The following is a 27,758-nucleotide window of genomic DNA, read 5'->3' on the forward strand; positions in this document are numbered from 1 at the left end:
GACTTGTGAAACTACATCTCTGGTAATCTCCATTCTCCCATCACTATCTTTGGAACTCTGCAAGCCATAATCTCCACTGTAACGTGGTCAGACGTCTCAGCAGGCGACAGAAAGACACAATGAAGCCATCACAGGAACACACTTATTCACACCTTCAGATGTCCAGCGTGATTGCTGCATTCCATCAAACATCCTATACATTAAATAATCACATCTGTTATAATGCAGATCAGATTTGTGCTGCAGATATTTTTCATCATACTTAGTGATTTTTAATTGTGTGACTGGTCAGACTTTGAATTGAAAGGATCAAGACTGTTTATATACAAAATAGAAGTTTATTAGAAATTTCACTTAGTTTTGATTCTTTCATTTGGAGCCAGGTTGTCAGTTGCTGTCCACGGGAATGCTCAGGCTATCGTCTGCCTTGCTGCTGAGAACAGATTGTGGTAAAAATCCAACTGCTGGGCGGTCAAAGAGGGCTTTAAATTCTGAAGAGATTTGAGAAAATGACTGTGTTTCACAGCGTCAGCGTCAAGTCCATTTTCCTGCAGAGCCAGTAAGGCAGCCTGTGAGGAACAAAATAGCCACAAGGTATTACACCTGCCCTGTCCCGTGGGTGCGGAGTAGAGTTTAAGCTTAATTGCCCCTTGAATTTCTATGGCATTACTATTACTGAATCTCCTACTAACATCCTGGGGGTTAGCACTGACCAGAAACTGATCTGGACTGACCATATAAATACTGTGGCAACAAGAACAGATCAAAAGCTAAGAATCCTGCAGCGAGTAACTCACCTCCTGACTCCACAAGGTTTGTGCACCATCAACGAGGCACATGTCAGGAGAGTGATGGAATACTCTCCATTTGTCTGGATGGATGCAATTCCAACATCACTCAAGACGCTTGACACCATCCAGGACAAAGATGCTGCTTGATTGCTATCCCTTCTACAAACATTCGCTCTTCCATCACCGATGAACAGCAGCAGCCACGTGCATCATCTAAACATACACTGCAGGAACTCAATAAGGCTCCTTAGACAGCACCTTCCAACCCAGTACCATCTAGAAGGACAAGAGCAGCAGATACCTGGGAATACCATCACCTGGAGGTTCCTTCCAAGTCACTCGCTATTCTGGTCTGGAAATATATCACTGCTCCTTCAGAGTCTTTGGATCAAAATTCTGGAATTCTCTTCCTAACAACACCGTGGTGTACCTATACCACAGGGATAGGTACACCACGGTGTAGGTGATAGGGATAGGATCTAACTACTACGGATTCAAGAAGGCAACTCATCACCACCTTCCCCAATGGTAATTAGGGATGGGCAATAAATGGTGGCCCTGTCAGCGATGCCCACATCACAAGCGATTAAAAAAAAATCAAGTTGACAATGTCAATATATTCACAACAGACAAGGTTACCCTTTGGAGGAACACTGGAGCAATGTGAGGGTGGAGTTGAGATTGGGGGCGAGGTGAGGGGGTCGGTGTGCAAACGTGGTGTTGTGGAATTTGGGGGAGTGTCAGTGGGTCCTGTGCGCAGGTGAGGTCATTGGGACAGCTGGACGAGGAGCTAACTACAGACAAGTTAGAACTTGGGTCCAATATTACTGATGACACAAACTGGGGAAATGTTACACAAGAACAGGAGTGGACCATTCAGCCCATCAAGACTGCTCTGCCATTTAATAGATCATGGCATTTCAACGCTTTTTACACCCACTATCCCCATAACCCTTTCTGTTATTGTTAATCAGAAATCTATCAATCTCTGCTGTAAACATATTCAATTACTGAGCTTCCACAGCCCTCTGGGTGGAGAATTCCAAAGATTCACAACCCTCTATATAAAGAAATTTCTCCTCATCTCAGTCCTAAGCAGCATCTCCCTTATTCTGAAGTGTGCCTTGGTTCTAGATGTTGCAACCAGGGGAAACAGCTTCCTGCCACCAACTCTGTGTATTTTGTAGGTTTCAATGAGGTCACTTCTCATTCTTCAAAATTCTAGACAATACAAGCCCAGTTTTCCCAATCCCTCTTCATTAGGTAATCCCACTATTCCTGGGACAAGTCTGGTGGACCTTTATGCACTCCGTCTCTGGCAATAATATCCTTTCTGAGCTAAGGGGACCATAACTGTACAGACTATTACAGGTGTGGTCTAACCAAGCTTGAATTGAAACAAGATCTCACTACTGCTGAACTCAATTCCTCTTGCAATAAAGGCCAACATTCCATTAGCTTTTCTAAAAGCTTGCTGCACCTGCATGTTATGCTGTGTCAATGTGTGCTTAACCACTCTAAAACCAATTTCCCAGAGAGATGCTTTAGTAATAAAGGAAATGTGGAGAATGTCACTATATAAGGCTAGATTTTATACAAGTAAACCAACTGGAAATATTCAACAGCTCCTGCAATATTTGCAGAGAGAATATGAGTTAATGTTTCAGCAAAAGATATCTTCATTCTCTCACAGATGTTGCCAGAACTGATGAGTATTTCTAACATCTGCTTTTACTTTAGAATCATTATTCCGTCAAACTCTAAAGCTCTTGCTTTCCTGTGTTTCCAAACCACGTTCATTTCTCAGTCTGATCCTGTGACAGAGACACATTCAAAGCTTTGATACTCGGAATGTATCTGCCGTTAACCGCCAGCAGGGCAGAGAGTGAACCAGCTCAGACCTGTGCCTGAGTGCAGGAATGTCAACGCCATGCACACTTCACTCACCTCTTTGCACAAGTTCTGTATATCCGCTCCAGTAAAACCTCTGGTCGCAGCAGCCAGTTCCTCCAATGACACATCATCCAGTGGAGTTTTGGATGTACAAATTCTCAGAATGGAAAGTCTTGCCTAGAGGGAATAAAGGCCCTAAATGAGAACACGTACAGCAGTATCCCTCCAGATAACACAGACGGAATGTTGTGCAAGACACACTACCAAACACAGACTACCCAATGATGATCACATTGTTGTTTCGGGGAGCTTGCTGTGGGTGCAAACTGGCTGCCACGTTATAGTGATTATACCGCATTGGCTTAATAGTGAGTTTGGATGTCTGAGATGCTGAAGGCACTATATAAATCAACTTTTTCTTTAAGTATCTTTATGTAGAATTTCTCAGGGAAGTGTCCTAGGCCTAACCATCTTCAGCTGCTTCATCAATGATCTTCCTTCCATTATAAGGTCAGAAGTGGGGATGTTCGCTGATGACTGCACAATGTTCAGCAAGACCTGGACAATATCCAGCTTGGCTGATAAGTGCCAAGCAACATTTGCACCACCCAAGTGCCAGGCAATGATCATCTACAACAAGACAGGATCTAACCTTTGCCCCTTGACATTCAATGGCATTACCATCACTGTATCCCCCACTATCAACATCCTGGCAGTTACCATTGGCCAGAACTTGAACTGGACTAGCTATATAAATATTATGGTTACCAGAACAGTTCAGAAGCTAGGAATCCTGCAGCAAGTAACACATCTCCTGATTCTCCAAAGCCTGCCCACAATCTGCAAGGCACAAGTCAGGAGTGTGATGAAATACCTTCCACTTGCCTGGATGGGTGCAGCTCCAACAACACTCAAAAAACTCGATAAAGCAGCCCGCTTGATTGCTATCCCTTCCACAAACATTCAATCTTTCCTTCACCGAAGCATAGTGGCAGCCATGTCTACCATCTAAAAGATGCACTGCAGAAACTCACGAAGGTTCCTTAGGCAGCACCTTTCAAACCCATAGCCACTACCATCTAGAAGGACAAGGGCAGCAGATATCTGGGAATGTCATCACCTGGAGACTGTCCTCCAAGTCACTCGCCATCTTGACTCAGATATACATATCACCGTTCCTTCACTGTTGCTGGGTCAAAATCCTGGAACTCCCTAACAGCACTGTGGATGTACCCACACCTCAGGGACTGCAGTGATTCAAGAAGGCAGCTCAATATCACCTTCTGAAGGGCAATAAATTCTGGTCTAGCCAGCAACACCCACATTAATTTATAAATGAATAATAAAAAATAATTGTGATAAAGGCATAAATACAACTGGAAGCAACATGAAAGCACAGACCTCAGTGAAGTTGGGGTCACCAGTCGCTCACTGGGAAGCTAGCAGCACAGCTCACAGCACCAAGATGCACCGTACTGGATATGTGTCACCTGCTTCATGAGCCCAAACTTACTTCTTCATCTGGAGATGGAACAAATATTATTTGGTCAAATCTCCCAGGTCGCAGTAAAGCATCGTCCAAGAGGTCTGGTCGATTTGTTGCCGCCACCACAATCACATCTTTGTTACGAACCTCCTGAAACTCCAACTAAACAGAAACACAATGTTTCATTAGCCTCAAAGCAAGTTAGTGAGAATCTCCCGCTGAAATGTTAATGATTTATATTCAAGATTAGAAACTAGGAACAGGAACAAAATTCAATATCTCAAAAGGCTGAAATTTAGCTTTTGTAAGATGTAGATACATTCAGTTTGAAAGGGTGAATTTTACATCCAGTTTAAAAGGGAGAAGAGTGGATTTATGACAAGTATCATGAACTTAAAAACAAGATCAACTATGTGGTCATGAAAGCAGAATAAAGCAAAGTCAGCTGATGATAACAAGTCTAAGACAGATCAATAGAGAAACAGTGGTAGACATTTAAAGAGATATTTCAGAATACTGAGAATAACTATATCCCTTCTGTAAAGAAAAATTCTAAAGGGAAGAGCTACCATTCAAGCCACTAAAGGAGTCACGCCCTGTAGGAATTTTGCTCTCTTTAATGAAATCACCTCTCATTCTTCTAAACGCTTGAGATTACAAGTCCGGTCTCTTCAATACCTCCACGTCCCAAGAATCAGTGTGATGAACCTTTGCTATACTCTCTACTGCTGCTGTTGGGCTAACAAGTCTGTAGCTCCCCGTTTTCTCTCTAATTCCCTTCTTAAAGAGTGAGGTTATATTAACTTCCAATCTGCAGGAACCACTCGAGTCTATAGAATTTTGGAAGATGATCACCAAAGCATCTGCTATCTCCATAGTTCCTCTTTCAACACCAAGGGATGTACATCAGGAGATCTGGGGGTTTACCAACTTTCTGTCTCAGTAATTTCTTCAGTGTTGCATTTTCACTAATACTAATTTATTTCAGTTCCTCGTTCTCACTAGACCCTTTGTTCTCTAATAGTCAGGGGGTGTTGTAAGGTATTGAATCTTCCTTTGTGAAAACAGGGACAAATCATTTCAGTTTTCCTGCGATTTCCTTAGTTCATTATAAATTCTCGTGCTGCTGCCTGCAATAGGACAACATTCAGCTTTGCTAATAGAATCCCTACAGTGCAGGAGGCCATTGAGCCTGCACCAACAACAATCCCACCCAGGCCCTACCCCCAACCCCGTGTATTTACCCTGCTAACCCCTCTGACACTAAGGGCCAATTTACCAGGGCCAATCCACCTAACCCGCACATCTTTGGGCTGCGGGAGGAAACTGGAGCATGCGGATGAAACCCACTCAGACACGGGGAGAATGTACAAACACCACACAGTCACCCGAGACCAGAATTGAACCCAGGTCCCTGGCACTGTGAGACAGCAGTGCTAACCACTGTGCCACCCTAATCTTTTTCTGTTTTCTACGAGAGCCAGGACACGCACAATGGGCAGAATGGCATTGTCCCGTGCAGCATCATTCTATGATTCCAATTCCTCTGTTCACTCTCTCAGTTCGGTTGAAATAATTTTCTGAACTGCTCTTTTACCAAGATATTTTTCTATCTTGTCCACATTCATATAGATTGTGTGTGCACTGAGGGAAAGTTTTACTCTGTCACACAGCCGAAGAACTTCCCAAGAAAGACCGCCCTAGTGTCACTGGGATATTTCCAAGACCTGTTCATGAATTCGCAATTAGTCAGAATTTTGTGTAACAGTGGCAAACAGCTTCTTTATTTGATCAAAACCCTTCTGGAATCAGCACTTTCCACATTCGGGTTTCAGCAATTAAAATTTTCACCTTTTTTGTCAGTTCCGATTGTTCTCCCTCAGGCAGGAATGTTTCCCTCTCAGCGCCTCTGTTTTTGGCCAGCGAGTGACCAATTCCATCCATTTCATTGAGAAGAACAGAGAGCACACGTTCTTTAACACTACGGTCCTTTGTTCCATCGAGTGAGCGGGATCCGAGCATTGAATCAATTTCATCAAGGAACAGGATTGATGGAGCTGCAACTCGAGCTTGGTGAAAAACCTGTACATTGAACAGAATGGGAGTGTACAAGGGCAAACGCGTTAGGGGAGACAGTAACGTGGTTGCAACATCAATCCTGTCAACCGTCACCAAGACTTTATCTTTAATAAAAATGGAAATGCTGAAAAACCTCAGGCCTTGTGGAGAAACAGAGTGAACATTCACCTGAAGATGAGTCAATCTGACTTGAAACATTACGCCCATTTCTCTCTTCAGAGGCTGCCAGACCTGCTGAGTTCTTCCAACAGTTTTTATTTCAGATCTCCAGCAGTATTTTGCTTTCATCTTATTCTATTACTTGATAAGTTACTTATGCTAATCATTAGAGAATTAAAGCAATTATAACATTGATTATTGAGCTCACACAGGCTTGAAATAAAGCCTAATCAAAGAAAGTGTGGAATTAACATGAAGCTCTTGTTGCATTTCAGAAATGTACATATAAATACAAGTTGTTCAGAATGAGTGAAGAGTGATTAGATATAATGCATTTCCTTCAGCAGCACCCAGCTTTAGCTGGTTCTTAGCTCTACGTGATATGATCATTAACTTGCTGTTGAGGACCCAGAGGGAAGTTGATTGAAATACACACCTGAGCCAGGGCCTTTTCAGAATCACCTACAAATGGTGAGAAGAGATCAGCCCCACTGAGCGAAAGGAAAGAAAATCGGCAACTTGAGGCTGCAGCCTTCACCAGTGTGGTCTTTGCACAGCCTGGTGGGCCGTACAGGAGAATTCCACAGATGGGGGTCACACCCATCCTCACAAATGCTTCTGGATACATCAGTGGCCATTCGAGACTCTGTGGAGAAAATGCTAACAATTATAACCTACATGGTAGATCTGTCTCATACTCCTACAAGCCTTCAGAGCTGGGAGGAGGCAGAGAGGTTGCAGACTAGAAAATGGGCAGGGATAAAAGAACAATTTGCATCTTTGAGTCACTGCTGCACTCTACCTGTCTGAGTTTCAATTTGACTTGACTCAGGCCTCCAATCTGGTCCCACTGGATGGGTCTGAAGTCGGTCAGTCCAATGCTGCTTCTGAGACAGGAAGGCTGCACAATCTTCAGGGCTTCACGGAAATCCGCGAAGGTAATTTCCTTGTCCAATGGCTCCTTCCACAAAGAAACCAAATATTATATTTACACACAGGAATTTTAAACAGGAAAACTATTCTGTAAGTTTATTTATTAGTCACAAATGGGCTTACATTAACGCTGCAATAATGTTACTGTGAAATTCTAGTTGCCACATTCTGGCACCTGTTCGGGTCAATGCACTTAACCAGCATGTCTTTCAGACTGCGAGAGGAAACCGGAGCACCCTGAGGACACCCACACAGACGTGGGGTGAATGTGCAAACTCTATACAGTGACCCAAGCTGGGAATTGAATCTGCGTCCCTGACAGTGCAAGCTAATCACTGTGCCACCGTATTTGGAAGCAAAACAATAACAGCCTAACAAGATGGGGAGTGAGGAGAACGTAGGGCCCCAGGTATCTCCCTATTCTGAGCTCGGCTGACAGTATGGCAATCAGCCAAGGTATTCACAAGGGTTTGAAATATTAACCAGGACTCCTGTGCTGATTCTGCAGGGATGTGAGAAGTTTGGTCAGATCTAGCCCTGGGATCTGTGGGTGCAGGTGCAGTGTTACATATTTAACTGGTTGCATTATTGATTTAAGAGCTGGTCACTTAATTTGAGGAAGTCACTGGGGTGTTTCGCAGACTCTTGTCTTATTTCCATTTTCTGCTCAATGTAGAGAACATCTCTTTCAATAAATCTACGTGCATTAGTTTGAATCTGTGTGTGCAAAACCAAAAGCCCTTTAAAGTTTTTAAAATTTATTTTTAGTATCTCACAAGTAGGTTTACATTAACACTGCAGTGAAGTTACTGTGATAATCCCCATAGTCGCCGCACTGTGGCGCCTGTTCAGGTACAGCGAGGGAGAATTTAGCATGGCCAAGCATGTCTTTCAGAATGTGGGTGGAAACCGGAGCACCCGGAGGAAATCCATGCAGACATGGAGAATGTGCAGACTCCGCACAGACAGCAACCCATGCCAGGAATCAAACCCCGCTCCCTGGTGCTGAGAGGCAGCAGTGCTAACCACTATGTCACCCTAACATAAGAGGAAAACTGGGTGAAGAGTCGGGATTTTGTTTTGTCAAAAGCATCAGGAAAAGATCCCAAGTAAAAATACATTGTGGGTCTTGTGCTGTGTATTAGAAGGTTGAGAAAAATCAACAACAGAATTAAAATTGAAGTGCCAGAGAAAACAAACCAAGTAAGGAAAAAAATGCATTTGTTATTGAGAAAAATAATCGGGTGGACTCCTCTAAGCTGCATGGTCTGTGTATGTGTTCGTACACAGTGGCCACATGGGAGGCTCACTAAGAGAGATGCTCTGCTGTATGGGTGGGGCCATTTAAAAAATACAAAGTCTACAGTTTAGAAGGTAAAAAGGGAGTACCGGGAAGACATTACAAAATATCTTGAACAGTCCCGAGTCTCTAGTGCCCGCAAGAGAAATGGCGAGTTATGAAGAAACTGAACTGTGGAGCTTTTCAGTACTTCGTACTAGCAAATAAAATTACAAACGAGTTGCTTGTACCAGCTTTTCTCGGTACAATGGGAAGTAAAACCTTTAATCTGGTTCATCCAGCAAAGCTGGGATCCAAAATTTAGGGCACCTTGACAAAGATCTCTGAAGAGCATTCATCCCCAAAACCACTGAACATCATAAAAGACTCAAGATTCACTGAAGGAATCAAATGGAAGGAGAAAACATTGCTCAGTTTGTGACAACCTTAAAACGACTGATATAATAGTGAGAATTTGGTGAGTCATTAGACTCACCAAAGTTAAGGACACCTCAGAGGGCTCATACATCGAGGCAATGTGGGTAGAGCTCAGGAACAGGAAGGTGCAGTCCCAATATTGGGGGTTTACTATAAGCCTCCTAACAGCCAGCGGGGGATATAGGAACAGATACATTGGTGTATTTTGGTAAGGTGTAAAAGTAACAGGGTTATTGTAATGGGTGATTTTAAGTTCTCCTATATTGACTGGGATTCAGTGGTAGGGGTGTGGATGGGGCAGAGTAAGGAGCATCCACAAGGGCTTCTTAAAACAACATGTAGATAATCCAACTAGGTGTGGGGCCGTACTGGACCTGGTATTGGGGAATGAGCCTGGACAGGTGGTTGATGTTTCAGTAGGGAAGCAGTTCGGGAACAGTGACCACAGTTCAGCAAGCTTTAAGGTACTGATGGATGAAGACAAGTGTAGTCCACAAGTGAAAGTGCTAAATTAGCAGAAGGCTGAATACAATAATATTAGGCAGGAACTGAAGAAAGTAGATTGGGGGCAGACGTTTGAGGGCAAATCAACATCGGGCATGTGGGAGGCTTTCAAATATGAGCTGATAGGAATTTAGGACCGTCATGTTCCTGTAAGGATGAAGGATAAGGATTCAGGAGAGATATTGTAAGCCCAGTCAAAAAGAAAAAGGGAGCATTTGTTAAGGCTAGGAACACATAAAGCAAGCGTGGAATACAAAGAAAGTAGAAAGAAACTTCTACTTTCGATGATCTTTGCATTGTTGATGGAGATGGGAGAGGTGCTGGAGGATTGCGGATCTGGTTCCTACTTTCAAGAAAGGGAACAGGGATAGCACGGGAAATTACTGACCGGTGAGTCTGACCTCAGTGGTTGGTAAGTTGATGGAGAAGATTCTGAGGGACAGGGTTTATGAACATTTAGAGAAGTTTAGTATGATCAGAAATAGTCAGCACGGCTTTGTCAAGGGCAGGTCGTGCCTTACAAGCCTAGTTGGGTTCATTGAAAATGTGACTGAACACATTGATGAAAGAAGAGCGGTGGATGTGGTTTACATGGACGTCAGCAAGGCGTTTGATAAGGTCGCCCATGTAAGACTTCTTGAGAAGGTGAAAGGGCATGGGATCCAAGGGGCTTTGGCCTTGCGGATCCAGAACTGACTTGCCTGCAGAAGGCAGAGAGTGGTTGTGGATGGGTCTTTTTCTGCATGGAGGTCAGTCACAGTGGAGTGCCCCAGGGATCTGTTCTAGGACCCTTGCTGTTTGTCATTTACATAAATGACCTGGATGAGGAAGTGGAGGGATGGGTTAGTAAGTTCGCCGACGACACGAAGGTTGGTGGTGTTGTGGATAGTCTGGAGGGATGTCGGAAGTTGCAGCGTGACACAGATAGGATGCAAGACTGGGCACAGAAGTGGCAGATGGACTTCAATGTGGATAAATGTGTAGTGGTCCATTTTGGCAGGTCCAACAGGATGAAGGAGTACAATATCAAGGGTAGGACTCTTAGCAGTGTTGAGGAACAGAAGGATCTTGGGGTCCATAGGACTCTTAAATCAGCCTCGCAGGTGGAGGATGCGGTCAGGAAGGCGTGTGGTGTGCTAGCCTTCATTAATCAAGGGATTGAGTTTAGGAGTCAGGAGGTAATGCTGCAACTTTATAAGACCCTTGTCAGACCCCACTTGGAGCACTGTGCGCAGTTCTGGTCACCTCACTACAGGTGGATGTGGAAGCTATTGAGAGGGTGCAGAGGAGATTTACAAGGATGTTGCCTTGATTGGAAGGCATGTCTTATGAAGATAGGTTGAGGGAGCTAGGTCTTCTCCTTGCAGAGACGAAGGTTGAGAGGCAACTTGATACAGGTTTATAAAATGTTGAGAAGTATAGATAGGGTGGATTCTCAGAGGCTATTTCCCAGGGCTGAAATGGTCGCTACGAGAGGAAACAGGTTTAAGGTGCTGGGGAGCAGGTACAGAGGAGATGTCAGGGGTAAGTTTTTCACTCAGAGGGCGGAGAGTTAGTGGAATCGGCTGCCGTCAGCGGTGGTAGAGGCAAACTCGCTGGGGTCTTTTAAGAGACTTCTGGATGAATACATAGGATTTAATGGGATTGAGAGTTATAGATAGTTCTATGGCCTGGTAGATATGGATATGATTGACGCAACTTGTGGGCCGAAGGGCCTGTTTGTGCTGTCGTGTTCTATGTTCTAAACTTAAAGGGACCACGAAAAGTCATTGGTCAGCAGAAGTAAGAAAAATCCCAAAGCTTTTTATACATAAAGAGCAAGAGGGGTGGCAAGGGAGAAGATTGGCCCACTCAAGGATAGGGGAGAGAACGTATGTGTGGAGCCAGAGGAAATGGGCGAGGTATTAAATGAGTACTTTGCGTCAGTATTCACCAAAGGGAAGGACTTGGTGGATGATGAGTCTGGGAAAGGATGTGTAGATAGTTTGAGCCATGTCGAGATCAAAAAGGAGATATGGTGGTTCTTGAGAAACATTAAGATAGACAAGGCCCCAGGGCCTGATGGGATATACCCCCAGAATACTGAGAGGTAAGGGAGGAAAATGCTGGGGCCTTGAGAGAAATCTGTGTATCCTCACTGACTACAGGGGAGGTTTCAGAGGATTGGAGAATAGCCAATGTTGTTCTTTCGTTTAAGGGCAGCAAGAATAATCCAGGCAATTACAGGCCAGTGAGCCTTACATCAATGGTAGGGAAATTATTGGAGAGAATTCTTTGAGACAGGATTTACTCCCACTTGGAAATAAATGAACGTATTAGCGCGAGGCAACATGGTTTTGTGAAGGCAAGGATGTGTCTCAGTAACTTGATCGGGGTTTTTGAGGAAGTGATGATAATGATTGATGAGGGTAAGGTAGTGGATGTTGTCTACATGGACTTCAGTAAGGCCTTTGACAAGGTCCCTCATGGCAGACTGGTGCAGAAGATGAAGTCGCACGGGATCAGGGGTGGCAAGGTGGATACAGAACCAGCTCGGTCATAGAAGACAAAGGGTAGCAGCAGTAGGGTGTGTTTCTGAATGGAAGCAGTGACAAGTGGCGTTCCGCAGGGATCAGTGCTGGGACCTTTGCTGTTTGTAATATATTTAAACGATTTGGAGGAAAATGTAACTGGTTTGATTAGTTTGTGGACAACACAACGATTGGTGAATTTGCGGATGGCGATGAGGACTGTCAGGAGATACAGCAGGATATAGATCGGTCGGAGACTTGGACAGAGAGATGGCAGATGCCATTTAATCCAGGTAAATGTGAGGTAATACACTGTGGAAGGTCCAACACAGATTGAAAATATACAGTAAATGGCAGAACCCTTAAAAGTATTGATAGGCAGAGAGATCTGGGTGTACAGGAGCATAGGTCACAAAGTGGCAATGCAGGTGGAGAAGGTAGGTAAGAAGGCAGGCAAGAAGGCATATGGCATGCTTGCCTTCATTGGCCAGGGCACAGAGTTTAAAAACTGGCAAGACATGTCACAGCTTTATAGAACCTTAATTAGGCCGCACTTGGAATAAAGTGTTTAATTCTGGTGCCACACTACCAGAAGGATGTGGAGGCTTTGGAGAGGGTATAGAAAAGGTTTACCAGATATAATGGTATGGAGGGCGTTAGCTACGAGAAGAGGTCGGGGAAACTTAATTTGTTCTCACTGGAACGACGGGAGGTTGAGGGGGGCAATCTGTTAGAAGTCTACAAGATTATGAGGGGCGTGGACAGAGTGGATAGTCAGAAGTTTTTTCCCAGGGTGGAACAGAGAACTATTAGGGGGCACAAGGTTTAAGGTGCGAGGGGCAAGGTTTAAAGGAGATGTATGAGGGAAATTTTTTTTCCACATAGAGGGTGGTGGATGCCTGGAACTCGCTGCTGGGGAAATAGTGGAAGCAAATACAACAGTAACGTTTAAGGGGCAACTTGACCAATACATGAATCAGATGGGAATAGAGTGATACGGTGTCCAGAAGGGAGGAGGTTTTAATTCAGTCGGGCAGCATGGTCGGTGCAGGCTTGGAGGGCTGAACAGCCTGTTCTTGTGCTGCAATTTTCTTTGTTCTAACCAGTGGATTCACTGAAAGAATTGTGCAATCATTGAAACATTCTTTAAAGTTTTAAAGCAAGGTTTATCATGTCAGGTGAAAAGTTTTTTGGCACCTTATAGAAACATTACTCATGCAACTACACAATGTTGGCCTGCATTACTCTCAAAGGGAAAGTTGAGAACCACGTTTGATTTGTTACCTCCAGAAACTCCAGAGATATTAAAGCGTCAACAACAATCTCAAGTTACGAGATGAGAAGTGAGAGTAAAACAACGTTTTTTTGAACAAGGAGATCAAGTGTTAGTGTGTAATTTCCCAAAAGAGAGAAATGGGGACCAGCCAGAGTTTCAGCAAAAACAGATCCAATTTCTTACAAAGTTCAAACAGAAGATTAACTAATTGGGGGACATCTTGCTGACCAATTGTTATCATCTCTAAATGATTTTTCAGAATCAGCTCCAGAAGTAGCTAATTCTTTATTCCTTTGTGTTGTGAATACTGCTACAGAAGACTTGGTTGAATCTGAGTTGCCTGATGATTACATCTGTGTTACAAAATTAGTTCCACAAGACAAAGTGTCTACTGAGGTTCCAAATCATACTCTCAGGGTTAAGGGCAGTCAAATTCTTAACACAATATACAGCAAAAGAGGAACAGACATCCTCCTGATCGACTTTCTTATGGACTGTGTTCAATGATTAACATTGTGTCTAGAGAATTATCAATCTTGTGTTAAGGCAGCATGATGGCACAGTGGTTAGCACTGCTGCCTCACAGCATGAGGGACTGGGATTCGATTCCCAGCTTGGGTCACTGTCTGTTTGGAGTCTGCACATTCTCCCTATGTCTGCGTGGGTTTCCTCCGGGTGCTTCGGTTTCCTCCTACAGTCCAAAGATGCACAGTTTAGGTGAATTGGCCATGCTAAATTCTCTCTCCTGAACAGTAGCCGGAATATGGCAACCAGGGGATTTTCACAGCAACTTCACTGCAGTGTTAATGTAAGCCTATTTGTGACTAATAAATAAAACTTTAATATTTTGTTGTCATGACCACACAAATAAAGGTGGAGAGATGTTACATATTTAATTGGTTGCATGATTGCTTTAAGAGCTGGTCACATAGAACCTACAGTGCAGGTAGCCATTTGGTCCATTGAGCCTGCACTGACAACAATCCAACCCGTGTCCTATCCCCGTAATCCCACGTATTTACCCTCTTAGTCTCCCTGACATTAAGGGGCATTTTATTATGGCCAATCAACTTAACCCACGCATTTTTGGACTGTGGGAGGAAACTGAAGCACCCGGATGAAACTGATGCAGACATGGGGAAAATGTGCAACAACACAGTGACCTGAGGTCGGAATTGAACCTGGGTCCCTGATACTGTGAGGTAGCAGTGTTAGCCACTGTGCCGCCCAGGATTTGAAGGCAATGTCATGGGGTGTTTGACAGGCTTCGCTGTGTAGACAGCATCTCTTTCCATAAGCCTGTTGTGTTGCTTTGAGTTTGTGTGCGCAAACCACATCCTTTTCCTTTTGAATGAAACACACAAGCTCAGTGTAGTTAGGACATCATGTGGTTAGAGCCCTTGGGAGTGGGCACTTATTAAAACAAGTTGTCTCTCATTTTCCATTATCAAAATGGATAGCCTGGTGAACCAGCTGGCTGGGCTCTGAAGCTGGCCTCTGGTTAATATGGATGGTCCCTGAATTCAGGGGTTGATTTGTTTACTCTTATGGGCTCTTTGCTAATCATTTCTCGTACCTTGGAGCTGCGTCTTACAAGCTGTAGAGCAGCCTCACGACACAGAGCTGTCAAGTCAGCACCAACATAACCACTTGTAGCTTCTGCCAGCCAAGACAAGTCAACGTCAGCCCTCAAAGGCATTGCAGAGGTGACCACTTCCAGAATGGACCGACGCTGCAACATTGTTGGGACATTGATTGTGATCTGGAGAGAAGAATCAAACTCAGTGACTTAGATTCACAATTAAACTTAAAATCACCTTTTTAGGATTCTGTATGAAACATGAGGGTCGAGATTATAAAACAAGGGAAGCAATAGTTACAGTGCTATAGCTAGGGGAAAGGTAAATTTACTGTCCAGGAAATGTCACATACACAGGGAGAATATGGAAATGGGTCACTGTGAGTGTGCTGAGCAGGGGATGTGATTGTTAAACCGGATTTCTTAATTTCTCCTGTGGCGTCACCATTAATAGGGCAGCAGAGAACCACCAATTTCAATTAATATTGTGCAAAATGGGAAAAAAACTGTACTCAAAGTCTTCAAAACTTTTCCTGTGCTCAAACCAACAGTGAAATTTCCTGCACGCAGCTGGCTCATAGTCACTGTTCACCCGTTATTGAGAACGTCCAGAATTCTGAATCTCACTCATCTCTAGCTTAGCACTGCTGCCTCACAGTGCCAGGGACCCGAGTTCAATTCCCGGCTTGGGTCACTGTCAGTGAGGTCTGCACTTCCTCCCCGTGTCTGCATGGGTTTCCTCCCACAGTCTGAAAGACAGTGCAGGTTGCTTGTGACACTGACAAATAAACTTTAACTTTTCAATTCCAGCTGTCTGGTTGGTGTCAGGTTTCTAGCTGTTTCTCTCCCTATTGAATGTTGCTGTCCCCGGACACTCAGCAGCACAGCAGCCTCCTCTCAGCGCTCAGTGCCCGGGCACAGCCACACTTAGGGGGTGGTGATGGGGGTAAAGGCCAGAGCCGATGCTAAATGCCGGGCACCTCTCGGTCGAAGCGGCCGGGCCTCCTAAGGGCAGGCTCCAAGGCCTCGGGTCGACTGCTCGCCGCCACCACCAGCAGCTGTGTCCAGGGCTCCAGGCTGTCCATCAGGGTAAGCAACTGACCCACCAGCCGCTCCTCCGGGCCGCTGCCCGCAGCCGCTCTCCGTGGGAAAAGCGCCTCCATGTCGTCGATGAAGAGCAGACAGGGCCCGGCTCTGGCCCGGGCCTGAGCCTGACTAAACAGCTGCCTCAGTCTCTGCTCACTCTGCCCGGGCCGGGAGCCCAGCAGAGTGGCGGGAGAGGCCTCGAGAAGAGGGAGGCCGAGCTCCCGGACCAAGGCCCGGACCAATGCGCTCTTCCCCACACCCGGGGGTCCGAGCAGCAGCACTCCCCGCGGGCAGGGCAGCCCTAGGCGGCCCAGGGCCTTAGGGAAGCGGAGCGGGAGGCTCAGCATCTCCCTGAGCGGGGAGGCCACCTGCTCCAGGCCGCCCAAGCCCAGGCCCGGGCCTCGGAGCTGCTCCGGCCGCAGCACTGACTCCACCTCGAGCCGGGCCCCAGGGCACAGGAGGCCGGCGCTGCCCGGGCCCAGCTCCGGCTCCACCGCCCGCACCTCCAGGCGGAGCAGCCCCGGCCAGGCCGCAGGCTCCGGCTCCACAACCACAAAGCCCGGCTGGAGATGAACCCCCCGCAGCGGCTCCCGCAGCAACTGCCAGGCCCCGGGTCCGGCCTCTCCCCCCGGAGCCCCATCCTCCAGCACCACCCGAACGCGGACTCGCCTCAGTCTAACGGAGGAGAGCGGCTGCAGCTGCCCGAGGCCCAGGTTCAGGCCCCGGCACGGCCTCCCCAGCAGCCCTGGGCTCACGCATTTGGTGTCCAGCTGCAGGAGGCCTTCGGCCCGGTCTCCCCGCGGCCAGGCGGCGCATAGAGCGGCTCCGCCCGGTAAACACACACGCAGCGGAGAGCCGGGCCGCAGACCCAAAGCGGCCAGAGCCCGAGGCCCCAGGCGGCAGCGCTGCGAACCCCGGTCCCCGGCGGCGGGAGGCAGCAGGCGGAGAACAGGCCCGGCCATGACCTGTGACCCGGTCGCCCTCACCCCAGGGCCCCGCCCCCTCACCCAATAGCCCCGCCCCTCCCTTGGGCCCCGCCTCCTCAAACCCCGGCCCCGCCCCTTACATTCCCGGGCCAGCCATGAGCCGTCTCTATGATGATCAGACTCTGCGGAACATTCCGTGGATCCTGGAGCCGCTCCCGGGCCGCTGGGAGCCGGAGACGCTGCAGGGGTGAGTGCAGGGCTGTGGGCCGGGGCCGGGGTCGGAGCTGGAGCCGGAGCCGGGGGGCTGGGGGCCGCCCGTGGCGGAGGCGCTAACCGGGTGTTTTGTTCGCAGGGGCTGCGGGGCGGTGCTGGAGGGGAAGCTGCGCGCAATGAGCCGCCACCAGATCCCCGTCAGGGGGCGCCAACCGGTAAGGGGGCGCGGCTGGGCCTTTGGGGGCGGGACTAGTGGGTTGGGGGCGGGGCTGTGTTTTGGGGTTCTCCAAAGTGAAATCTGAAGATAATTTTTTCGTTTAGAAAAATGTTTGTATTATTTTATATCTTTAATTCTTGTGCTTTTCAGGAGCGTTACTTTATTCTTTATGTTCAGCCAACAAGAATTCACAAAAGGAAGTTTGATGCAGCTGGGGTAGAGATAGAACCAAATTTCAGTGAAACCAAAAAGGTCAACACTGGCTATTTGATGTCTTCCTTCAGTGAGTATCATGTCATTCATCGTAGCCATTCTAAAGAATTCCAACGGCCTCCTCCTGTCGCTGTGTACCAGGTTCGAGGGGCCGAATGGCCTCCTCCTGTTCCTGTGTAACAGGCTTGAGGGGCTGAATGGCCTCCTCTTGGAGGGACAGTGCTCCGAAAGCTCGTGCTACCAAATAAATCTGTTAGGACTTTAACCTGATATTGTGAGATGACTTACTGTGCTCACCCCGTCCAACGTCAGCATCTCCATCCAGGTCCCTAGCGCTGCGAAGCAGCAGTGCTAACCCACTGTGCCACCGTGCCATTCCGGGGTCCCTGCGTTGTGAGGCAGCACAGCTAACCCACTGTGCCCCCTGGGTCCCTGGCACTGTGAGGCAGCAATGCTAACCACTGTGCCACCATGCCACCCCAGGTCTCTGACGCTGTGAGGCAGCAGTGCTAACCACTGTGCCACCGTGCCACCCCAGGTCTCTGACGCTGTGAGGCAGCAGTGCTAACCACTGTGCCACCGTGCCATTCTTGTTGCTCAATCTTTTCTTGTTTTCCATTGTGTGATAGAAGTGGAAGCAAAGGGACAAACGGATAAGATTTCCGTGGAGGAGCTGAAGAGTTTGATAAATAAACCAGAGTTGGTGAGAATCTCGGAGAAGCACACACCTGATCAGAGCTTGGCGTTCTGGATCTCAGAGAAAGAGTTAGAAAATATTGAGCTGGAGGTTGGAGATGGATTACGTTTGAAAACTAAAGGGGATAGTCCTTTTATCTGTAAGTTGTGTTCTGTTTGTTAAATGCAATGCGAATTCTTTTGGAATAATTGGCTTTGCTGAGAATCACCATTCTTGTTGGTGTAAATCGTTTACGAGCTGTCTTACAAAAGAACAAACCAGAATTTCTATAGCGCCTTTTACATTCTCAGGAAGTGCTTGACAGTCGATGAACAGCATCGGAAAGTAGGAAACAGGGCAGAGAAGCTGTACACAGCAGAATTCCTCATTCTCATTCACTCTCACACACCCACACCATTTTAAAGACCTTTTAAAATACAGCAGGTGATGTTGTGAAAAGCTGTTGTATTCGCTGCGCTTCTCATCTTTGTCATTGCTCCGTGGGTGGTTTCACTGCAGCGTCGCTGATACAGTCTGGACAGGAAGACCTGGGCGTAAGGACACAGAACAATCTGGGTGTGCAGTTATCTTCACAATCAGCATCAATGACCTCAGCATCACTGCCGACTGGATAATTTGAGCCAATGTCTATTTGTGTGATGAGATGTGAGGCATTACTCCGGAGGAATGTCTGTGTTCAATCAGGTATTGCTTCTGGAGATTGGTTTAGCAGCTGGCCGGATGGCTGGGTAATGATGCAGAGCGACACCAACAGTGAGGGTTCAATTCCTGTACCGCCCCGCCTTCTCAACCTTGTCCCTTGCCTGAGGTGTGGTGACCCCTCAGGTTAAACCACCACCCATCCATAGGACAGCGTCCTATGATCATCTGGGGCCAAGGCAACTTTACTTTTCCCTCTACCATACTTTGTTGCAACTTACCTTGAGGCAAATTTTTTACACAGAGGATGGTGGGTGCCTGGAACTCACTGCCGGGGGAGGTAGTGGAAGCAGATACGATAGTGACTTTTAAGGGGCGTCTGGACAAATACATGAATAGGATGGGAATAGAGAGATATGGTCCCTGGAAGGGTAGGGGGTTTTAGTTCAGTCAGGCAGCATGGTCGGTGCAGGTTCAGAGGGCTGAAGGGCCTGTTCCTGTGTTGTAATTTTCTTTGTTCTTTGTTCTGTTCTCAGTTTAATGAACACACTGGTGTTCTCATTGTTGTTACAAATCTATTGGAATTTTTTCTAATGAGTAGAGTTGAATAAGGAGAACCAGTGGATGTGGTTTATTTAGACTTTTAGAAGGCTTTAGACAAGGTCTCACATAACAGTCTACTATGTAAAGTTAAAGCACATGGGATTGCAGATAATATCTTGAGATGGTTAGAAAACTGGTTAGGAAGCAAAGAGTTGGCTTAAATGGGTCTTTTTCTGATTGGCAGTCAGTGACGAGTGGAATTCTGCCTGGGTCTATTCAAGGACCCTAACTGTTTACATTATATATTAATGATTTGGGAGAGGGAACTGAATGTAATATCTCCAAATTTGAAGATGATACAAAGTTGGGTGGGAGGGTGAGCTGCGAGGAGAATGCAGAGCTGCTTCAGTGTGGTTTGAACAGGCTGAGTGTGAGGGCATCTGCATGGCAGATGCAGTATAATGTGGATAAATGTGAGGTTATCCACTTTGGTAGCAATAATAGGAAGATAGATTATTACTTCAATGGGTGTAAATTGAGAGATTTGGATACTCAACGAGACCTATGAGTCCTCGTGCATCAGTCACTGAAAGTAAATGCACACATACAGCAGGCAGTAAAGAAAGCAAATGGTATGTTGGCCTTCATAGTGAGAGGATTTGAGTACAGGGATAGGGATGTTTTGCTTTGGGCGTTGGTGAGGCCACACCTGGACTACTGTGTGTAGTTTTGGTGTCCTCCTCTGAGGAAGGATGTCCTTGCTATAGAGGGAGTGCAGCAAAGCTTTACCAGGCTGATTCCTGGGATGGCAGGTCTGTCAAATGAGGAGAGACTAAGTCGGTTAGGATTATATTCTCTGGAGTTTAAAAGAGTGAGAGGGGATCTCGTAGAGACTTATAAAATTTTAACAGGGTTACACAGGGTAGATTTAGAAAGAATGTTCCCAATGTTGGGGCAAGTCCAGAAATAGGAGTCATAGTTTGAGGATGAGGGGTAAACCTTTTAGAACTGAGATGAAGAGAAATATCTTCACCCAGAGAGTGGTGAGTGCGTGGAATTCACTGCCACAATGTAGTTGAGACCAAAATGTTGTCTGATTGCAAGAAGAAATTAGATACAGCTCTTGGGGCTAAAGGGATCAAGGGATATGGGGGGAAGGTGGGTATCAGGATATTGAATCAATGATCAGCCATGATCAAAATGAATGGCGGAGCAGGCTCGAATGGCCACCTCCTGCTTCTAGTTTCTATGTTCCTATTTAGACTTCCTTCTAATTTCTAATTTATGCCGAAGAGATTTCATTGATTGTCTTGTGACCTGCTGAGAGAAAATAGTTTGACATGGAGGGAACTAAAACTAGATTAAAAGTAGACAATGTTCCCATTAAGACAGAGATGAGGAGACTTTTTCTCCTAAAGTGTTGTTAACTGTGTGGAATTCCCTTTCCCAGTAAGTAGTAGAGGTCGGGTTTTTGAACTTATTTAAGGCTGGGAGGGAGGGTTATGGAGGGGGGTGGGGTGCAGACAAGAAAGTGGAGTTGAAACCACACCCAGATCAGCCATGACTGTAGAGAATGATGGGGTAGGCTGGTAGGGCCTATTCCTGCTCCTATGACACTGGAGTAAATCACTTTCTCCTCTTCAAAATGGTGCCATGAGATTGTTTACATCAACTCAAACTGCCAGATGGGGTCTCGGGCAGAAAGACTGCATCTTAGAGAATGCCACTCTCCTCTAGTGCTGTGTTCAGCGCTCCCCCAGTGCCGCGCTCCCCCAGAACCATGTTCAGCACTCCGCCAGTGCCGCGCTCTCCCAGCGCCGCGCTCGGCGCTCCGCCAGTGCCGCGCTCTCCCAGTGCCGCGCTCAGCGCTCCGCCAGTGCCGCGCTCTCCCAGTGCTGCGCTCAGCACTCCGCCAGTGCCGCGCTCAGCACTCCGCCAGTGCCGCGCTCAGCACTCCACCAGTGCCGCGCTCTCCCAGCGCCGCGCTCAGCACTCCGCCAGTGCCGTGCTCTCCCAGTGCCGCGCTCAGCGCTCCGCCAGTGCCGCGCTCAGCGCTCCGCCAGTGCCGCGCTCAGCGCTCCGCCAGTGCCGCGCTCAGCGCTCCGCCAGTGCCGCGCTCAGCGCTCCGCCAGTGCCGCGCTCAGCGCTCCGCCAGTGCCGCGCTCTCCCAGTGCCGCGCTCAGCACTCCGCCAGTGCCGCGCTCAGCGCTCCGCCAGTGCCGCGCTCAGCACTCCGCCAGTGCCGCGCTCTCCCAGTGCCGCGCTCAGCACTCCGCCAGTGCCGCGCTCTCCCAGTGCCGCGTTCAGCACTCCGCCAGTGCCGCACTCTCCCAGTGCTGCGCTCAGCACTCCGCCAGTGCCGTGCTCAGCACTCCGCCAGTGCCGCGCTCTCCCAGTGCCGCGTTCAGCACTCCGCCAGTGCCGCACTCTCCCAGTGCTGCGCTCAGCACTCCGCCAGTGCCGCGCTCAGCACTCCACCAGTGCTGCACTATGATGTCAGCCTTGATTTTTATTCATTAGTCCCAGTGACGCTTGAATTTGAACCTCGTGGTTTGGGGTGAGCTTCCAATCGACTGAGCCAAAGCTAACACTTGATGAAATAATAGCAAATAATTAGCAATTATCCAGATAAACCAGCAATGTTGTGTCCTCGTGTCCGTTAACTGGGGAATCACTGAGTGTGAAGGTCAGTGAGTGATTTTTTGCATAAATTAGATTGTCTGTCTGTCTTCTGACAGATTTAGAGAGCAGCCAGCTCTTGCTGTAGTGACACAAATTCTTGTTTTATCAGATTCGCTGGCCAAAATGGATGCTGGAACTGTAACAAAATGCAACTTTGCAGGAAGTGAAAGGACGGGAACTTCTTGGACTGACAACATATTTGCTGCAAAGTGTAAAAACGAGCAAGAGGCCAAAGCTTGCAGCCAGGGAGAAGCAGCTGATGAGGATGAGTGGGTGAGATATGGATCACTTACTCCTTTTACAGGGAAATTTAACAGATAGTTAAAGTTGTGTAACTGATTGGATTGAAGCAACAAATGTACCAAGGCTGCATGAGAAGGTCAACAGATTACATCTAATATTAACCAGTAACCTTTTTTACAAAGGAAGGAAAGGATAGACATTGCCCTGGTAACTCACTGAAGTAACAAAATGCAAATTGTTTGTTGCCATTTGTAAAATTATTTTTAAAATATTTTGAACCCATTGCAGGAAACTTTATTAGAAAGTCACAATTATAAAAATGATTTAGTTTTTGTTTGAACGCTTTAGGAATAGCCGGGTGTTGTGGGGGGAAATCCCACTGCAGCGGTAGATCAACAGCCTGGATACTGAGAATCAGTCGAATGGAATGAAACATTGGGATCTGTGTGTAATGGCAGCTGATCTGAAACCATTTAGCGTCAGTGTGCAGGGGAATGTTCTAAGCTGAATGAAAAGAATTGAAATCGATCCAAGAGATTTTGAATCAAAGCCACAGGAAGTTAATCTATGATCAGAAACAGGTTTACCTGCACGCACCCGCCTCCCCTGGCTTCTGGTAAAGACCGGATCCTAAAAATGGGACTGGTTGATTTGACTGACCTCTGTATGTCTGGTATTTTCCGTTTTCACATGTAGAGGTTTACAGCATGGAAACAGGCCCTTTGGCCCAACTTGTCCATGCCGCCGCTTTTTTTAACCAGTAGGCTAGTCCCAGTTGCCCGCGTTTAGCCAAATCTCTCTAGACCCATCTTACCCATGTAATTGTCTAAATGCTTTTTAAAAGACAACATTATACCTGCCACTACTACTACATCTGGCAGTTTGTTCCAGACATTCACCAATCTCTGTGTGAAAAAATTGCACCTGTGGACTCTTTTGTATCTCTCCCCTCTCACCTTAAAACTGTGCCCTTTAATTTTAGATTCCCCTACCTTTGGCAAAAGATATTGACTATGTGGCTGAACTGTGCTCCTCGTTATTTTATGGACCTCTATAAGATCATGCCTAAGCCTCCTATGCTCCAGAGAAAAAAGTCCCAGTCTATCCAGCCTCTCCTTACAACTCATTCCATCAAGTCCCGGTAGCATACTAGTAAATCTTTTCTGCACTGTTTCTAATTTAATAATATCCTTTCTATAATAGGGTGACCAGAATTATACAAAGTATTCCAAGCGTGGCCTTACCAATGTCTTGTACAACTTCAACAAGACATTTCAACTCCTGTATTCAATGTTCTGACCAATGAAACCAAGCATGCTGAATGCCTTCTTCACCGTTCTATCCACCTGTGACTCCGTTTTCAAGGAGCTATGAACATGTACCCCTAGATCTCTTTGTTCTATAACTCTCCCCAACATCCTGCCATTAACTGAGTAAGTCCTGCCCTGGTTCAGTCTACCAAAATGCATCACCTCACATTTATCTAAATTAAACTCCATCTGCCATTCGTCAACCCACTGGCACAATTGATCAAGATCCCATTGCAATCAGAGATAACCTTCTTCACTGTCCACTATGCCACCAATCTTGGTATCATCTGCAAATTTACTAACCATGCCCCCTACATTCTCATCTAAATCATTAATATAAATGACAAATAACAGTGGACCCAGCACTGATCCCTGAGGCACATCGCTGGTCACAGGCCTCCAGTTTGAAAAACAACTCTCTACAACCACTCTGTCTACTGCCATCAAGCCAATTTTATATCCATTTAGCTATCTCACCCTGGATCCCAAGAGATTTAATTTTATGCAACAACCTACCATGCAGTACATTATCAGAAATCTTGCTAAAATCCATGTGGACAACAACAACTGCCCTGCCCTTGTCTACCTTCTTGGTTACCTCTTCAAAACACTTTATCAAATTTGTGAGACATGATTTTCCACTCAAAGCCTCGCTGACTGTCGCTAATCAGTCCTCGCGTCTCTAAATGCCTGTAGATCCTGTCTCTCAAAATACCTTCCAACAACTTACCCACCACAGATATGAGGCTCACTGGCCTGTAGTTCCCAGGCTTTTGTCTGTAGCCCTTTCTAAACAAAGGCACATTTGCCACCCTCCAATCTTCAGACACCTCGCCTGTGGCTGTCAGTGATCCATATATCTCTGCTAGGGGACCCAAAATTTCCTCCATAGTCTCTCACAGTGTCCTGGGGTACACTTCATCAGGTCGCAGGGATTTATCTATCTTGGTATGCTTTAAGACTTCCAGCACCTCCTTCTCTGTAATATGTAAAGTGTGCTCCATTTATTGAACAGTTTCAACTAAATGGATATTTTCCTCCTCCAGGATGACTGAGATTCTGGAAAGTCGATGAAATGGAGAAATTCCGGCAGCTGGGAGATTATTAACAGGATGGGATGCCTGAGAACAAAGTGCTTTTTATCAACCTCTCTTTTTGACATTCTCTATTATTAAAATTTTGAACAAAGCTTCACATATAAACCATTCTAACTGGCTTTAAACTTGAGCATCTTTAGATTTCCCCAAGTTAACTGAAGAGTTGCTGAGGTTTTGAGATAATGGCCTGAATTTTACTGGTACTCCCGCCCTGGAATTGCAGTGGGTGAAGCTCACAGAACAGAATTCTCTGTTGGCTTTGGGTGGGATTTTACAAGCCTTGTCTGAGCGCGTTCGGGAAATTCCGGCAAATACCTGCAAAGGTGTTGTTTACTTCACTTTTAATCCAGTCCTCGAAGTAACATTTTTTTGGAACAAAGTCACCTTGTGATTGGCTTGGGGATATGGTTGTTTGGACCAGTTATATATCTTGACTCCACTCGGCCGCTGTGTCAGTAAGTCTTTCTTTACGTGTGCTCAAGTAACCATCCAATCACTGCCATTCACCTCCATGCACTTAACCTCAATTTATGCAATTACAAAGAGGGAGGATCAACAATCCAACAATTGTTAGCTAACAGGAGATTTCCCCCTATGGTAGCGTTTAGCATAAGAAGTCTGGATAGTAATCATGCTCCTTATTCTGCGGTTCTTTTCATGAACATGTCACCTTACTCTCTCACAACATCAGTTATATTCATATGTCCTTCCTCCTTATAAGCAGAACTGATCCACCACATTTACCTCCTCTAATTAATCTCCAAAATCTTGCTTGTCTACTTCCTCTCATTTGGCTGAGAAAGTGTCTTGTTGTGAAATATATTAGTTGGCAGTATTATGTGAACTGATTTGGGCATTGATTGGGGTTTGGTGTTGGTTGGTAATGCCAGGCTTACGCGGTGCTGCATCATGTTGATATGATTTGACTTTATGCTTGCAATTGTCTGGCAGTCTGTTCATGAATGCTTGAAGGCCTGAACATTTCTATTCTTGTTGAGGATTGGGGAATGGACTGTCTGTCTTTTCTGAGAGTGAGTGGTATTAGCAACTGAAGCCAAGCGGTAAAATTACAAGAAGAAACTGCAAAATGATGAGTGGAAAAAAAAACAAAATAGAACTTATTCTGCTAAATTCTTAATGTGGGGAGTTAAATTTCATGTAAGACCATTTGATTTTGGCTAAAGGACAAATGTTTGTTCACCAACTGGAAACTTTCCTGGCTCCTATTGTTCAAGATTGTATAATTTTGACTGCTGTTCAGTTCTTACCTGTCATTTTATATAAATTATGTTCAATGGCTGGCTGACAGATTGAGGCGGGAAGGAAGGCCGATTACAAGAGAAGTAACAAGTATAATTTTTATGCTTCCATGCTGAGATGTTTCACCAACTTCCAGATGCAACTAAACACAACTTGCTGCCAATTTCCTCCCAACAACCCAGAAATCAGGAATCAGAACTGCGTAGACAGGGAGACACTTTTCCTATTGGCAGAAAGATTGATGAGTTAAAGTAAATGACAAAAAAATCAAAGTCAACATGAGAGATAACCTTTTGATGCAGCAAGTGTTTAGGATCTGGAATGTCCTTCCTGTTTGTGTGGCGGAGACAGGTTCAATCGAGACTTTTGAAGGGGATTGGATTATCTGAACAGGGTTCAGAGCAGTGAACTAGCCAAGATGCTCTTATAGAGAACTGGTGTGGACACAATGACCTGAAACCTGTGCTGGAACTGTTTTGTTCTTTGATTCTCTGAATTCTCCCTTTCAAAACAACAGAACTTCTGTATTTCAAACGTTTATACTGTTATTAATGGATTAACTATAGAGCTTCAATCTGATTAGACCAATTTTGATACTGCTAGATTGCTTCTTTTCCACAGAGTCGAGTTGGTTTTTAATTTCAATGGTTTTATTCAGCACCCAAAGGTGCGGCACATTTACACTTCTTTAACTGTTCCTCAGGAAAAAGGGAGACAGCTGTTTGTGCACTTAGTTCGTATAACTGTGACATTATTGGTCTTAATCTCATTGGTGCGTTTAAATTATACTGCCAGGCTTGATTGGTCTTCACTGGGACTGGGGCTGAGGTCGTCCCTGATTGGTCAGGAACACATCACCAGCAGCATGATGTCAGTGTCACATGGTCCGCAAGGCCAAAATCTGAGGTGCAGTGGCCATTTTGATTGGGCGCTGGAGGAGGGAGGTGGTGGCGGCTGTTTTACAGGGAGATGTTCCCCAATTTCCTGATTGAGGATCGGGCACCAGTGGAGAAGGTCAGGCTCCACCCCCGCAATCAGCATCACTCCCAGCACAGTCCCATCATCCTGGGAACTCACCGAGACGAAACGGAATTCGCCCATGATTCCAGCGTCACAATGCACCGCCAACAAAGCTGGCGGCTGTTAATGCTCATGTGCCATCAGTGGGTTTCTTCTTGGTGCTTTGGTTTCCTCCCATAGTCCAAAGGTGTGTGCAGGTTAGGTTAATTTGCCATGCTAAATAACATCCCAAGATAGGGGAATTAGTGGGGTAAATATGTGGGGTTATGGGGATAAGGCCTGGGTAAGATGCACTGTCGGAGAGTTGGTGCAGACTTGATGGGCTGAATGGCCGCCTCCTGCACTGTAAGGATTCTATGGATACCTTGCATTAAGTTGATTTTTCTTTACACTCTAGCTATGACTGTAACACTACATTCTGACCTTTCTCCTCCTCTATGAACGGTATGTTTTGTATAGCACGCAAGAAACAATACTTTTCACTGTATACTAATATGTGGCAATAATAAATCAAAATAATTCTGTCTTGCAACATTTCATTAAGAAATGGTCAAAATTCACAACACTCAGCCAATTTCCGTAACCTAGTCAAGAACTCAGTATCAGATTCCTGAGGGATTCTCGCAGCTATATTGAAGGAGTATCTCTGAGAATTACTGGACACTTTGGGTCTTCGTGATTTTTA

General features: G+C 46.1%; 2 protein-coding genes across 2 annotated transcripts; one reads left to right on the forward strand and one right to left on the reverse strand.

The window, feature by feature from the left end:
* Nucleotides 1-311: 311 nt before the first annotated feature.
* afg2b (AAA ATPase AFG2B) lies at nucleotides 312-17,096 on the reverse strand. The gene is made up of 9 exons (XM_080213982.1): nucleotides 17,080-17,096; nucleotides 15,908-16,994; nucleotides 14,925-15,110; nucleotides 7,211-7,369; nucleotides 6,845-7,054; nucleotides 6,022-6,252; nucleotides 4,198-4,332; nucleotides 2,739-2,861; nucleotides 312-569 (listed from the first exon to the last, which is right to left on the reverse strand). Exons 1-9 carry the CDS (start codon nucleotides 17,094-17,096, stop codon nucleotides 411-413), a joined length of 2,307 nt encoding a protein of 768 aa, XP_080070108.1. The 3' UTR covers nucleotides 312-410.
* Nucleotides 17,080-27,597, forward strand: arpin (actin related protein 2/3 complex inhibitor). Its single transcript, XM_080214315.1, has 6 exons — nucleotides 17,080-17,186; nucleotides 17,292-17,367; nucleotides 17,520-17,652; nucleotides 18,212-18,418; nucleotides 22,253-22,416; nucleotides 24,743-27,597. The coding sequence occupies exons 1-6, from the start codon at nucleotides 17,095-17,097 to the stop codon at nucleotides 24,749-24,751; spliced, it is 681 nt and encodes a 226-aa protein (XP_080070441.1). The 5' UTR covers nucleotides 17,080-17,094; the 3' UTR covers nucleotides 24,752-27,597.
* Nucleotides 27,598-27,758: the final 161 nt, after the last annotated feature.

This window comes from Carcharhinus amblyrhynchos, chromosome 28 (genome assembly GCF_965287045.1).
Source record: "Carcharhinus amblyrhynchos chromosome 28, sCarAmb.v2.hapA, whole genome shotgun sequence".
NCBI lineage: Eukaryota > Metazoa > Chordata > Chondrichthyes > Carcharhiniformes > Carcharhinidae > Carcharhinus > Carcharhinus amblyrhynchos.

Coding starts and splice junctions, on each gene's coding strand:
- arpin (XM_080214315.1), top strand. CDS start 17,095: ATGAGCCGTCTCTATGATGATCAGACTCTGCGGAACATTCCGTGGATC. Junction 17,187..17,291: donor GAGCCGGAGACGCTGCAGGG/GTGAGTGCAGGG, acceptor TTTTGTTCGCAG/GGGCTGCGGGGCGGTGCTGG. Junction 17,368..17,519: donor CCGTCAGGGGGCGCCAACCG/GTAAGGGGGCGC, acceptor TGTGCTTTTCAG/GAGCGTTACTTTATTCTTTA.
- afg2b (XM_080213982.1), bottom strand. Junction 15,111..15,907: donor CCGGCCGCTTCGACCGAGAG/GTGCCCGGCATT, acceptor TCTTCTCTCCAG/ATCACAATCAATGTCCCAAC. Junction 7,370..14,924: donor TTGTAAGACGCAGCTCCAAG/GTACGAGAAATG, acceptor TCTTTGTGGAAG/GAGCCATTGGACAAGGAAAT.